General features: G+C 46.1%; 2 protein-coding genes across 2 annotated transcripts in view; one reads left to right on the top strand and one right to left on the bottom strand.

Moving 5' to 3' along the window:
- Positions 1-578: 578 nt before the first annotated feature.
- PTS (6-pyruvoyltetrahydropterin synthase) overlaps positions 579-13,140 on the bottom strand; it is a 31,658-nt gene continuing 19,096 nt past the window's right edge. The window contains exons 6-7 of the mRNA XM_030332102.1: positions 10,364-10,465; positions 579-1,875 (exon numbers count right to left, since the gene is read on the bottom strand). Of these exons, the coding sequence (XP_030187962.1) occupies positions 1,866-1,875; positions 10,364-10,465 (112 nt within the window). The 3' untranslated portion in view covers positions 579-1,865. The remainder of the gene's footprint in view (positions 1,876-10,363; positions 10,466-13,140) is intronic.
- PLET1 (placenta expressed transcript 1) lies at positions 1,008-12,858 on the top strand. Its single transcript, XM_032594966.1, has 4 exons — positions 1,008-1,219; positions 6,724-6,925; positions 9,805-9,866; positions 11,809-12,858. Exons 1-4 carry the CDS (start codon positions 1,039-1,041, stop codon positions 12,099-12,101), a joined length of 738 nt encoding a protein of 245 aa, XP_032450857.1. The 5' UTR covers positions 1,008-1,038; the 3' UTR covers positions 12,102-12,858.

Below are 13,140 nucleotides of genomic sequence, written 5' to 3'. Positions count from 1 at the left end.
CTGGAGGAGTAGATTTTTCAGAAGTCCTTGCTCTACCATTCTGTAAGTGCTTCTCTCAAAGAAACATTTATAAATATCACCTTGATTCAATTCTACATTTTTTGGTTTCATTTCTACTCACATAGTACTCTTTCAGAAAATAAATCATAAAAATCAGAGGAGAGATATAAGAAAACATATTTTCTGATTTTTTAGTATTTCCCTTGTGCTATGGTGCTATGGACGAACATGTCAGGAGCAAGGTGGACCAAAGCCGTTTCTTTCCAGAAAATAAACATAAATCCAAAAGCACGGTCTTCCTAATTCTATGCTAGTCACAAAATGGATGGGGATTGGAGACATGTTCGATAAAGGAAAGCTAGAAAAGGATATGTAATATTCCAAGAAAAGAGAGCTTTTACACCTGGATTCCCTATAGGGAAAAGAGTGGAGCTTCTATTTAATTTTTTTTAATGTTTATTTATTTTTGAGAGAGAGAGAGACAGAGCGTGAGTGGGGGAGGAGCAGAGAGAGAAGGAGACACAGAGTCCAAAGCAGGCTCCAGGCTCTGAGCTGTCAGCATAGAGCCCGACGCTGGGCTTGAACCCACGAACTGGGGGATCATGACCTGAGCCAAAGTCAGACACTTCCCCGACTGAGCCACCCAGGAGCCCGAAGAGTGGAGCTTCTAAACGGGCCAGGTATGTGATGATCACTCCACTCTGGATTTCACTTTGCCAGCACTCAGCCTATTCTCCACAGCTTGCATCAAATAGCAGACGCCGAGATGAATGAGGTGCAGAACAGAACCATGATCAGTACCTTCCCCTTCTTGAGCAAAACTGGAATTGGTAAAGGGTCATGCTGACGAATAGCAGGAGATTCATTCGTGGTGAGATTCTGGGCCGAATTCCAGACACCAGTTCATTTTAGGGAGGAGTGGGAAGGAAATTTGCATTTATGACCTCACGCAGAAGCTCCAACCCCGGAGCATATAAAGAGGTGAGTCGCAGGTATTTCCTAGTACCTGGCCCAGCCGTCTCCAAACCAGTCAAGACCATGGCAGTCCTTGGCTCCACACTGCTGCCACTCAGGCTGTTTCTATGCTTCGGACTGCTGTGTTCTTCTGCCAGCTCTGCAGGTGAAATTGACAAATGCATGTTCTTCAGTGAGGTCACCACCACTGGCCCAGGCATCATGGTCAATTCAGATGTCTATGACAGCAACAGAAACTACACAGGTGAGAAGCCGTTCTCTCTGTCGTCCTTTGCCTTCTATAGGGAGTTCATCAGAACTTCAGAGCACACCCCTCCATTCCTGCGCTCCATCACATAAAACATGTGTCTTTGACCCAAATGGGAAGTGGGGGCAGAAACAGAAAGAAAGAGAACATGTGATAGAGTTAGCTGGGTGGGGCTGTTTCTGCCTGTTCTCTGCGCAAACCTGAGCCAGGGGGCCATGACGTCCCGACACCCAGGTTAACTGAGCCCCAGCAAGAGCTCACCTGAGGCAAATTCTCTGACTTAAAGAAAATGGGCATTTTTATTATTTTCAGGGGTAGTATCTGCATCACAGTCTGTAGTCTGTTCACATCCATTTGAGAGAACAATGCCCCTGTGGATGATGGCATGTTGCATGCCGGGAGGCGCTGTTCACCTTCAGTCTGTGGGAGGAAACTCGAGCGAGCTAGGCAGGGGAAGTGTTACTCTCCCACCTGGTTCACAAGCAGCCTGAAGCCGAGAGAAGTGAGGTAGGTGATGGCTCAGGGTTCCACTGCAGCAAGTAAGTGGCAGAACTGTCTGGCTCCTGAATCTTGGTCTTTCCTTCCCAATCTGATGCTTCTCTTCGAGGTGCCGAGGAACGTTCTCCAAATATCCCATTTTGGATCAGCCAAACCTTATAAGTCAATGCAGGTGCTTTCTAATTACGTTCATAATAACAACATTTAATATGGTGGTTTACAGGTATTCATGCATTTATTCCTCACAATAACCTGTGAGGCAGATACATACCACAGTCATTCCCATTTCACAGATGAGACAACAGAGGCAGAGGTGATAGTCACTTGCTCAGGTCACAGAGCTACTTAGATGGTGGCACTGGGATAGAAACCCGAGCAGCCTAGCTTGAGACACCGGCCCCTAACCACTGCACCATACGCCTCTCACTTACGGTACTGAGCACTGAGACCACTCATTATGTGCTGGGTGCTGTTCCAAGGGTAAATGCTATTGTCTTCCCTGATGAGAACTGTGGCACAGGAGAGTTAAAGTTTTTACCCAAGGTCACAGGAAGGAGCACTGTTAATATCTGAACCCAAGTTAACAGCTGAGATCTGTCCAGCTCCATTCAGCCAGGCTGTCCAGCTTCGGGGACTGCTGTCTCATTACTGTGTCATCCTACTATCCTAGAACTCGACCCCAATTTTTCAGGGAGCACCAGGGTGGATATTACACCCATAAACTACAGAGTCCAGACTTCGGCAGGAGAACGACCATGGTCTGCCTTCCCACGCTCATCCTGTCTTGTCCTTTTTCCTTTTTTTTTTTTTTCCATCGGGATTGTCACTAAGGGCCTCCGTTGTGACTCAGGTCACTGTATCCCACTCCTTCAGACAGTGGGTCCTATCCTACCAAGCCAGGGCAGATAATCTTATAATTCAAGATGAGGACAGGAAGGCATATGTATGACCTTATCTACAGAGAAGGACCTGGGGCAGGTCAGAGAAACAGCTACAAAAGAGATCACAGACCACGGACTTAAGATAACATATCACAAGGTGAGGGATTCTGCTGCTGAAATCAAAGAAAAAGAAATCTATCTTGTGAAGATGTTGGGGGAGAGACATGTAGCATGGGGGCCTTCTGAAAGTAGGGAAGCAGGAGAAAGAACAGTCAGGAGAGGATCCATGAGACCCCTCGCAGGGGAATACACTGTGTGAGAGGGAAATCAGGCATTTACATAGGTGCTGGGTAGAGCAGGGGGGTGAGGAAGGAGAGGAGCTCCGGTTCACCGAACACCTACTATGTGCCGGGCACTTTTCCAAGTTTCGTCTGACTTCGGCTCAGAACAGAAATGTGCTAAAAGTTCTATGATAAACTGAATCACTATGTGAATGATTTAAGTTGGGAGTCAAAATCCTATGCTCACGGAGACGTGAAGTGTCAGACTCCACACCTAGGATTACACAACAAGCTCTGTGATCTCCTTGTAAGGGTGTCATTGCAGGACTCCTCTGGGATGCGGGACCTTTGGGGAGACTGGGTACATACCCACAAAGGCCAACAGCTTCTCCTTATTTTCATTTTGAATATTTTTTTAATTTCAGGGTTTGTGTCAACATTGGCAGGTCATATATAGACCACATGGCATGTCCCATGGCACAATGGCAGCCTAGGTGTTATCTTAGGAGAGGTTTCCTAGGTTTGTCTTGGTATCAGGGAAAGAAACCTGTGATGCAGTGACAATATTAAGATTTTGCTGTGTAAGCATCAGCCTCCATTTTTCCCTTCAGTGGGCAAGAGGGCTGTAACTTGCTTGCCTTTTTCCTGACCCTTCATCTTTAAGGGCACTGTACCACCTTGGGTGCACAACTTTTTAAATCAATCAGTGAGTAGTTATCTGGTACCCTCCAGGTGCCCAGCACTGGATGGGCCAGATACTGACATGGATGAAACCACAGTATATAGTACAAGCCAGGATGTAGCTAAGGACTCAATTCCATAAATATAAACATAAATGTTTCAGGAGAGAGAGGGAAAGAGGGCTGAACTGGCCAGGAGGTGGGACATAGGCAGGGTCCTGGAGGGTAAGCGGGGATGGAATATGTGATGAGAAGGCAGAATCCCAGATAGGTGGTCAGACACGAACAAAGGCCAGGGCAGGTGATGGCCGGGTGCATCTGCGGAGCCAGAAGAAGGCCGGCTGCCCTGAGGGCAGGAGGGCAGAAAACACAGTGAGCCAGGCTAGGAGGACCATGAAAGCCATGTGCCGGGTCCTATAATCAAGAGAAGTGAAAATATAAAAGCAGAAATGTTTAGACCCTCTAGAAAGAAGGGCACTTGGACGGTTTTGGAGAGTACTGTATCCAGAAGGAAGTGTGTGTGGAATCTGATCTGGCTACGGTCTAAAGAGAGAAGGTGGAGGCCAGAAACCCAGACGACAGATGCCTGGGAGGGAAGAAAGGAGGCAGGAAGCCAGAGGGAGAGAGAGAGAGCAAGCAGAAGCAAGAGCACAGGCAAGAGCATGCCCCCAGGAGAACTGACAGACTTGGTGAAATCTGCCGGACAGCATCGCAGAGCCCTCCACCCTGCGTATGTCTACAACAGCAGCCAGGTTCTTGCCGGGCAAGTCGGGGCCTGTGGGGTTTGGCTCAGCGCACCACCACCACCCCCCGCCCACCCCCCCCCCACCGCCCCCGTGACTGGCAAAAACAAAGAGAAATGTTTTGTGCTTAAATAAATAAATAAATAATAATGGCCATTCATCCAACACCCATCACGTGTTAAACTCTTAACACTATTCTCTGTGCTACTCCCAGGAACCTTGTAAGATAAGGTATCATGATCTCCATGTAACAAGGGATAGTATCATTATCCCCAGACCTAGGACCAGCCCTGGGGCAAAGTGGGCATTCAAGAAATATTTGTGGAGTGAGTGATGAACAAGGAAACCGAGGCTGAGAGATGAAATGGCTTGCTCCTAAATGTAAGAGCTACAGTTCTCATCTAGGACTGTCTGACCCTATTGTGCTACAGGCTTGATATTCTATGCTTTGTAAGGAGAAGTCTTTGAATGAATGTGAGTGGCTGACAGGGACCTGGTGAACAGCCCTTTGGCATTGAGAAATTCTTTCAGAAGGGATCTTATTATTTTTTTTTAATGTTAATATATTTATTTTGAGAGAGAGAGCTAGCTGGGGAGAGGCAGAGAGAGGGAGAGAGAGAATCTGCAGAGAGAGAGAATCTGCTGCAGCACAGAGCCTGACTCCGGGCTCGATCTCACAAATCGCAAGATCATGACCTGAGCTAAAATCAAGAGTCGGGCACTTAACCAACTGAGCCACCCAGGCACCCCTCAGAAGGGATCTTCTGAGGGAGAAAATGGACAGACTGAAACATTCTCTTGAAATTCCCTCTCCACTACCCATCAGGATGCTGGAATCTAGCCTGTGAGTGCACCCCAGGCTAGATCAACACGGAAGACTTCACCTGATTGGGGAAGGTCAAGAAACCCTAGGGTTATGTGATAGGTACTGGGGCTCAGAAACCCCATCCCTTCCCTCACACTTGACAATAGAGACCAAGAGGACCAGGAAATGGGCTCTGCTTTGACTTGTCACTAACAGGCCCTTATTTCATGACCGACTTCCCAGGGGGCCCACTTGACCCTTTCTCATGCATCAACCACATCTCTCCCCACTCTCCACTCACCCTGACAGAAGGGGAGAAGAGGCTATCCCCTTCAACTGGCTGATAGGAACCTGGCTCCACAGATTAAGAGCCATCCACGAGCTCACCCCTATTATATAGCAAAACCAGGGCCAGAGTACTGGTCTTCTTTTACCTTTTACTATAAAAAATTTGGGGGGCGCCTGGGTGGCGCAGTCGGTTAAGCGTCTGACTTCAGCCAGGTCACGATCTCGCGGTCCGTGAGTTCGAGCCCCGCGTCAGGCTCTGGGCTGATGGCTCAGAGCCTGGAGCCTGTTTCCGATTCTGTGTCTCCCTCTCTCTCTGCCCCTCCCCCGTTCATGCTCTGTCTGTCTCTCTCTGTCCCAAAAATAAATAAACGTTGAAAAAAAAAAAAATTTGGAAAACACAAAAATGCACTAGGAAGAAAATAAAAATAATCTATAATCCCACTACCAAGAAATCATACTTAATATCTTTTACTTTATTTCATTTTTTTAATTTACATCCAAATTGGTTAGCATGTAGTGCAACAATGATTTCAGGAGTAGATTTCTTAATGTCCCTTACCCATTTAGCCCATCCCCCCACCCACAACCCCTCCAGTAACTCTCAGTTTGTTCTCCATATTTATGAGTCTCTTATGTTTTGTCCCCCTCCCTGTTTTTATATTATTTTTTTCCCTTCCCTTGTGTTCATCTGTTCTGTGTCTTAAAGTCCTCATATGAGTGAAGTCATATGATTTTTGTCTTTCTCTGACTGATACTTTCACTTAGCATAATACCCTCCAGTTCCATCCACGGAGTTGCAAATGGCAAGATTTCATTCTTTTTGATTGCTGAGTAATACTCCATTATATATATATATATATATATATATATATATATATATACACACACACATACATACCACATCTTCTTTATCCATTCATCCATCGATGGACATTTAGGCTCTTACCATACTTTGGCTATTGTCGATACTGCTGCTATAAACATGGGGGTGCATGTGTCCTTTCAAAACAGCACACTTGTATCCCTTGGATAAATGCCTAGTAGTGCAATTGCTGGCTCGTAGGGTAGTTCTATTTTTAGTTTTTTGAGGAACCTCCATACTGTTGTCCAGAGTGGCTGCACCAGCTTGCACTCCCGCACCATAGTTAATATCTTATATTTCCTTCCAGACTTTTTTCATCAACTTCCTTTAAAATGGGATTGTATTATATGCACATCCTATTTGTAACTTTCTTTTTGCACAGTAAATTTTGATTTCATGACCTTCATCCCCCTGTCACATGCCACAGATGGCGGCTGATTGTTTCCTTGTCATTCCCTCGTAGTATGGGTTCCTGTAAATGCCAATATCAGCTCTGTGGTCCTGCGAGCAGTGGACGAGAACAACACCTCACTAGGCCTCTGGGAAAAAGCAGACGAGCTTTGCAACAGCAGCGCCCTGTATCACCTGGAGAACTTGAATGACAAGCTCTTCACAGCAAACTGGGTATCTCCTAACTCCGAAAACATAACCACAATCGAGCTACAGTAAGAACCTGTCACCGTGTGATTTGCTTTGGGCTTTTATGGGCTTTTTGCAGATGGGGTTTATGCAGTTTTACACTGACCTGAGATGGCTCAAAATGCACCCCAGACATGAAGTGGAGAATTTAGTAGCTGTGCTCTTTTTCTGCTTCACCATTCTGTCCAACATTTTACCTACAGTTCATGCGCACACACACGCACCCCCCTCCCCCCAGGGCAGGCTCAACATAGACAGAAAGATCTGGTTTTGAAGAAATCCAGAGCTAGACAGTGGTTGAAGCAAACCAAGCTAACAAACAAATGAAAACCGAATTTATTCAGGACTGTCGCAACAGAAGAACCTAAGATAGAATAAGGCTCAATTCTGAATACCATGTGGTCAAGTGGGAATTTACAGCCAAGAAGCAGGGTGGGGGGGGGGGGGTTGGGGGGGGTCACTAAGAAGAAACAACAAGGCCTGTAAGGGGGATTCTGGCTAAACTGACCTAACAGGATTCTTGCAGAAGGCAGGCCAAGGTGAGCAGATATTATCTGGGGTGGTAGAGGAGGAAGAACCAGGTGTTAGGGGTGAAGGGTGAGAGGTAATTGCTCAACTGACTTAGAAGTGTTCTTGCTGAAACCAGATTTTACAAGGAAGTGCACAGATAGGCCTGGGAGAAGGTTCTGGAGCCTGACTAAAGTTTGGTCAAGCAAAGAATCTTTGCCACTGGGCACATGTTTGCATCAAATTCCAGAGGATCGTTTTTTAAAACAGATTCGTTTTGAAAACGGCAAGTGTGATGATCATGTAATAACACTGGCTTCCTAGTGTCACACCGAATGGACACACTCAGATTCCGAGGCGAGGCCAGCCGGCGCTCACATTCCACTTTAACAAAACGACCTTCCTCTCAGCTAGAGATGTTACCCAGGTTACTTTAGGAGCCCACGTTGAGAGGCCCTCACACTTTCAGACTGCCACTCTGTACCAAAAGGGCAGGTCTCACCATGAAGCCATGTCCCCGGTCAATAGCCACCAAGTCTCTACAGACACTGATGGTGATGATGCTGTTGAGCCATCCTGCCTTCTCCTGCCATGCCTGGGGCCTGATGGGACATGGCTGGCTCTGGAGAAGTCGTTTTGCCCATGGTGACTTCTGAGAGTGGAAATGCAAGGGAGCTGCTACAACCCAGCCTCCTGATGACAGCAGTCTCCTAGATGCCAACCAAAGCTAATCAGGGCAATGACTCTGCTTACACGTCACGTCATTAAAGCCTCTACACTCCATGCAACAACAGATGAAAGACCCAACAGTGACCACCTGCCACAGAAACAGCACATTCCCACAGACAGTACGGTCTCCAGACCCCTCCTTGGCCCACGCGACTGACAAGGGGAGGGACCGGCACATATAATGGGGGTACAGACAGCAGGGAGCTCCACCGCGCTGGGTGGGGCACAAGGAGATGTGAAGAGGCCCCTGCCTCTGGGGCTCCACAATGAGTTCCGGGGAGGCAAGGCCTCTGTAGAAATCATTGCAGAGGGTGAACATTACTTCCTCCAGAAAGCATTCCCTAAACCCCCAGGTCAAGTTCCAGCTCCCTGCTTTTCACCCTCAGAACTTCCACTGCTTCTTCACAACACATAGCACACCTGGGATCCATTACTTAACTCGTCCACTGATTGTTTCACTTTTTAAAAAATTTTTTAAATGTTTATTTTTGAGAGAAAGAGAGTGCGAGTTGGGGAGGAGCAGGGAGAGGGAGACACAGAATCCGAAGCAGCTCCTGGTTCTGAGTTGTCAGCAAAGAGCCTGATGGGAGGCTCAAACCCGTGGACTGTGAGATCATGACCTGAGCCAAAGTCAGATACTAAACCGACTGAGCCACCCAGGAGCCCTGATTGTTTTGTTTAAAGTCTGCCTCCCTGAAGAGACTGTAAGTGCTACAAGGATTAGAACCACGTCTGTCGCATCCACCACTGTCCCCTCAGCACCAAGCACAGTGATCGGCATGTGGTGCACACTCATTAACTGTTGAATGTATGAACGAGAGAATGGGTTGATACTGAAATCACTATAATAAGAATAGCATACCAAGGGGGCACCTGGGAGGCTCAGTCAGTTAAGCATCCAACTCTTGGTTTCGGCTCAGGTCATGATCTCACAGTTTGTGGGTTTGAGACCTGTGTGGGGCTGCACACTGTCAGCATGGAGCCTGCTTGGGATTCTCTCTGTCCCTCTCTCTCTCTCTCTGCCCCTCCCCTGCTTGCATTCTCCCTCTCCCTCCCCCTCTCCCTCTCTCTCAAAATAAATAAATAAACTTAAAAAAAAAAAAGAACAACATACCAAGCTGTACAGATCATTTAATGAACATTGAGCACCTACTATGTGTCAGGCATTGCTGACAACAGAACCTGTCCCCATGGAGCTGGCCCTCCTGTGGCAGAAGAGGCTCACAGCAAGGCAATGCAGTCGAGGAGCATGTCTCTCTAATGGAGCTCTGTGTGGGTTAATGACAACAGGGAGAAATGACTTCACAGAGGTTACTATAGAGTATATGGGCAGATGGGACCAGGACGGAGATCACAGGCAGGGCTGGCTTGGACAAAGAGTAGAGGTTCAGAGTGGTTCAAACAAAGAGCAGAGGTACATACCAGCCGGTGAGGAGTTCAGGGTGCTGTAATTGGTGGGGTGGGGGATGGACAAGAACTTGGCTGGAGCAAGACCACAGAGGATCTTAGTCAAGACAATATAGACCAGATCAGAATTTAACGACCTGCTGATTATGCTGTAGAGAACACTAAGGTCGGGATCCTCTGGGAAGGAAGAAATGGGAGCAGGACTCGTGAATTCCAGAGCTGAGGTCCTCACCACGATCTCTTATTGATTTGCCCTCCACAGAGCCTTTGCTATCAATTTCTACAACATGGCTACATTTTCTTCTCTGCAACTAAGAAGAAAAGGTAAGTTCCTCTGTGGCCTATTTACACATCTGGCAGTGATTCAGTCAGCCTGGAAAATTACTTTGTGGGTGTTCTAGAAAGTCTTCTGGTCATGATTATCCAGATGTCAGTTGAGTCCCCCAACACCTGAGACCTACAGAAGATGGCTCAACTCCTTATCAGATGCCCTCTGGGAAACAAAAGCCATTCCCAACATTTCTGCCAACTCCCAGGGGCTAACTCTCAGTCACCTGTGGCTCCAGACTACTGCTTCCTCAGGAGCCATTATGTCTAATACTACATAGATGGATATGAAAGTCAGCTCCTTCTTTAATCTCCACAAAGAATTCCCACTTACACAAAGTCTTCATATGTATAGCAGACTCTAACCAAGGGGCTGAAGGGAAGAGGGGGACATTTGCATAAAGAAGGGTTGATAGTGTAGAAATACTCATACTTTCCTTCATTCTCAGAGTGGCCTCTGGCCACCACCACTACCACCAGAGATTTACACTGACCTTTCACAGGCTGTCGTCTCCAACTTCAAACCATCCTGGAGCTCCTGGTCCTTCTCCTCCCTTCTCTGTCCTCTTCCTTCTCTCCTACCTCCTTCTATGGAGCTAAAACAAATTCGAGACACTGAGGTCCAAGAAAGATAGGTAACTTGCCCAAAGCCACACAGAAAGCAAATGGCAAAACTAGGACTCATAGTCCACATCTTATACTTTTTTCCACTTTTCTTAGACTTACATCAAAACTAGAAAGACAACATTTTACTACGAATGAAGTTTCAAAATGCAAAGCTCAACCAAGAACAATAAACATTAGTCTTTCTCAATGTCCAGATAACAAGTCTTCCTTGGGAGCCCCCCAACATGAAGTATGATGCTCATTTTCCTGCTGACTGTACATTGCAAATGTGGTCACAAGGGATATCTGTTTTCAGCAATAGATTTTAAAGTGATTCTGCCTAAGGAAACTATTACATGAATGCCTTCATGGCTTCCTTTGGTGCTTCCCCTCTGTGGAAAGACCAGGGTATTATTTTCTTCCTGAAGGGTCTTTTCAAGATGAACACTCATGTAAATGCTAAGAGAGAAAGAAAAAATGTGTGTTTCTAATCAGGATTCCTTCAAGTAGTGGTGTTCAGACTTTGTGGCTCAGTGGGATACTAGAGAAACATTTGCCCTGGAGAAACACTAAATGAGATAAGACAAGGCCTCCTAACTGGAAGACACCCTCCCGCTGGGGACAGTGCTTGGGCCCGAGCAAATCACAGGATTTCTCCCTTCTTATTCTTCTATATAGTCCTCTTTGATCCATAGACCCCTGGAGGCATCATTATAATACTCCAGGTTTTCCAGGATCAGACTACCCCCAGGGCCTGGTTCTCTGCTTCTCTGCAAGGCAACCTCAGAAAACCCATGGATGGTCAGACCCCCCACATCTGAGAATGACCAGTGCCTCTGAAACCACAGAAAGAGATTCAGGGGTTTGTACAGGGCCTCTTTGCACTTGCTTTAGGGCAGGGGTAGCCATCCTCAGGTCCGAATGATTATCTATTCTTACAAGCTTTACATGCAACCTTTGAAATTAGTAGGAAAAAAAGAAAATCATGCCATTCTGGATGATATTTGCACTGGTTGATCTAATATAACATTAAGGACATAAAGACATAGGAGGACAGACTACCCACCCAACAACAAATTCAGTAGTTGTATAAATTCCTTCCCATTTAGGATTGTGTAGACCTTAAGGGTAGAGAATCTTTCTTACTTGCATTTTGTTCCTTGACATTCTGTACCCCCTAGTTTTTTCCTCATCCTCTACAAATACTTGGTAACTGAGAAGGGTCTACTGAAATTTGCTCCAGCGTTCCATCAGATTAGCCTCCTTTCTCTACTGCCCACCACCACTTCCGCCCAACAAAGAGATTGTGATGCTATTGTTTGTTTGTTTCCAGAGACGACCAGCTCCCAGATATCCACAACCAGGACAACCCCAAGCCCAAACCCAATGACAGGACACATCTCTACAACCAGGACAACCCCAAGCCCAAACCCAATGACAGGACACATCTCCACAACCAGGACAACCCCAAGGCCAAGCCCAATGACAAGACATATCTCCACAACCAGGACAACCCCACGCCTGACTCCAAGGACAACCAGCTTGGCCAACAAAACCTTCCTCTGCCCCATCACAAGTGCCATTCAGATCCTGATAGTCTTTCTCACCAGCAAACTCCTCTCCTAGAAGGAAGCTAGGAAAATAATTATTCCTGCCTCCTCTGCATCTCCTACATTGAGTTCCAAGCCAGGGCTCTGACAGGTGTGCGAATGAAGACTTTACATTCTCAAATGTACAACTCTACTGCCACTGCTTTGGACAAAAAAACAGAGACTTGGGATCACTTGGTGGAGGGTAGCTAGTTCACTCACCAGTGGACGTGTAGCACACAGATGTTCAACTGGATCTCTCAGGACACAAATTAGGGTTTTTTGTGGTTTTTGGTTGTTGTTGTTGTTAACTACTTAGACCTGGTCTGGGTGTAACCTGGAATTCTGGCTTTCGATTTCACATGCTGACAGCCAATTCCATGACCAATGTAAACTTTTGTTCGCTGCCAAATGATTTCTCCACGCCCCAGTCTCTGTGGGAAAAAACCTTTCCTCACTTTCAAGATGATCTCAGATTTCTGACCAAACCCACTCAGGTTACACAGAGGTTCTATGTCTCATGTCACTCAACAAGGAAAGGAGAAAGGAATAGCCCTGATGCTATTGGCCACACCAGTAGCATGTGAAGGGCTAGAAAAAAGGAATGTACCAAGTCTGAGCAACCTAGAATGGGAAATTACTATGGTATAAAATACATTATCTTTTTGTCATACCAAATAAGCTATATTTCAAACAAGAATAATGAATGTGTTAAATCCAAATACAAGTCTTTAGTGAGTGGTTACTCTAAAAGTACAAAATACTATCTGATTTTACTCATGTATGTGAACATTAAAAAAAAAATTAACAGAACAGTAGGAGTGTCTATGTTTTCAAAGACAGATCCAAGGGTAAAATTTTCCCAAGGTTATTTTCCTCAAGTTACAAACTGCTCATTTTTCCCCTAATGGTAATTTCCACTAAGAAAAGGGCAAAATATTTACAGTATTCATAACACAATGTAAAACCAAAAGAAAGCATAGGGTTTCCCATAGTACCCTGATGATAAGCAACAAAGTTTTCTTTTAATAATTATCCTAAATTCCAGGATGCCAACATCCAGCACCTAGCCTTCC

The sequence above is a fragment of the Lynx canadensis genome, chromosome D1 (genome assembly GCF_007474595.2).
Source record: "Lynx canadensis isolate LIC74 chromosome D1, mLynCan4.pri.v2, whole genome shotgun sequence".
In the NCBI taxonomy this organism is placed as follows: domain Eukaryota; kingdom Metazoa; phylum Chordata; class Mammalia; order Carnivora; family Felidae; genus Lynx; species Lynx canadensis.
Note: the sequence above shows the minus strand (reverse complement) of the source record. Positions and strands in the feature narration are given on the sequence as shown.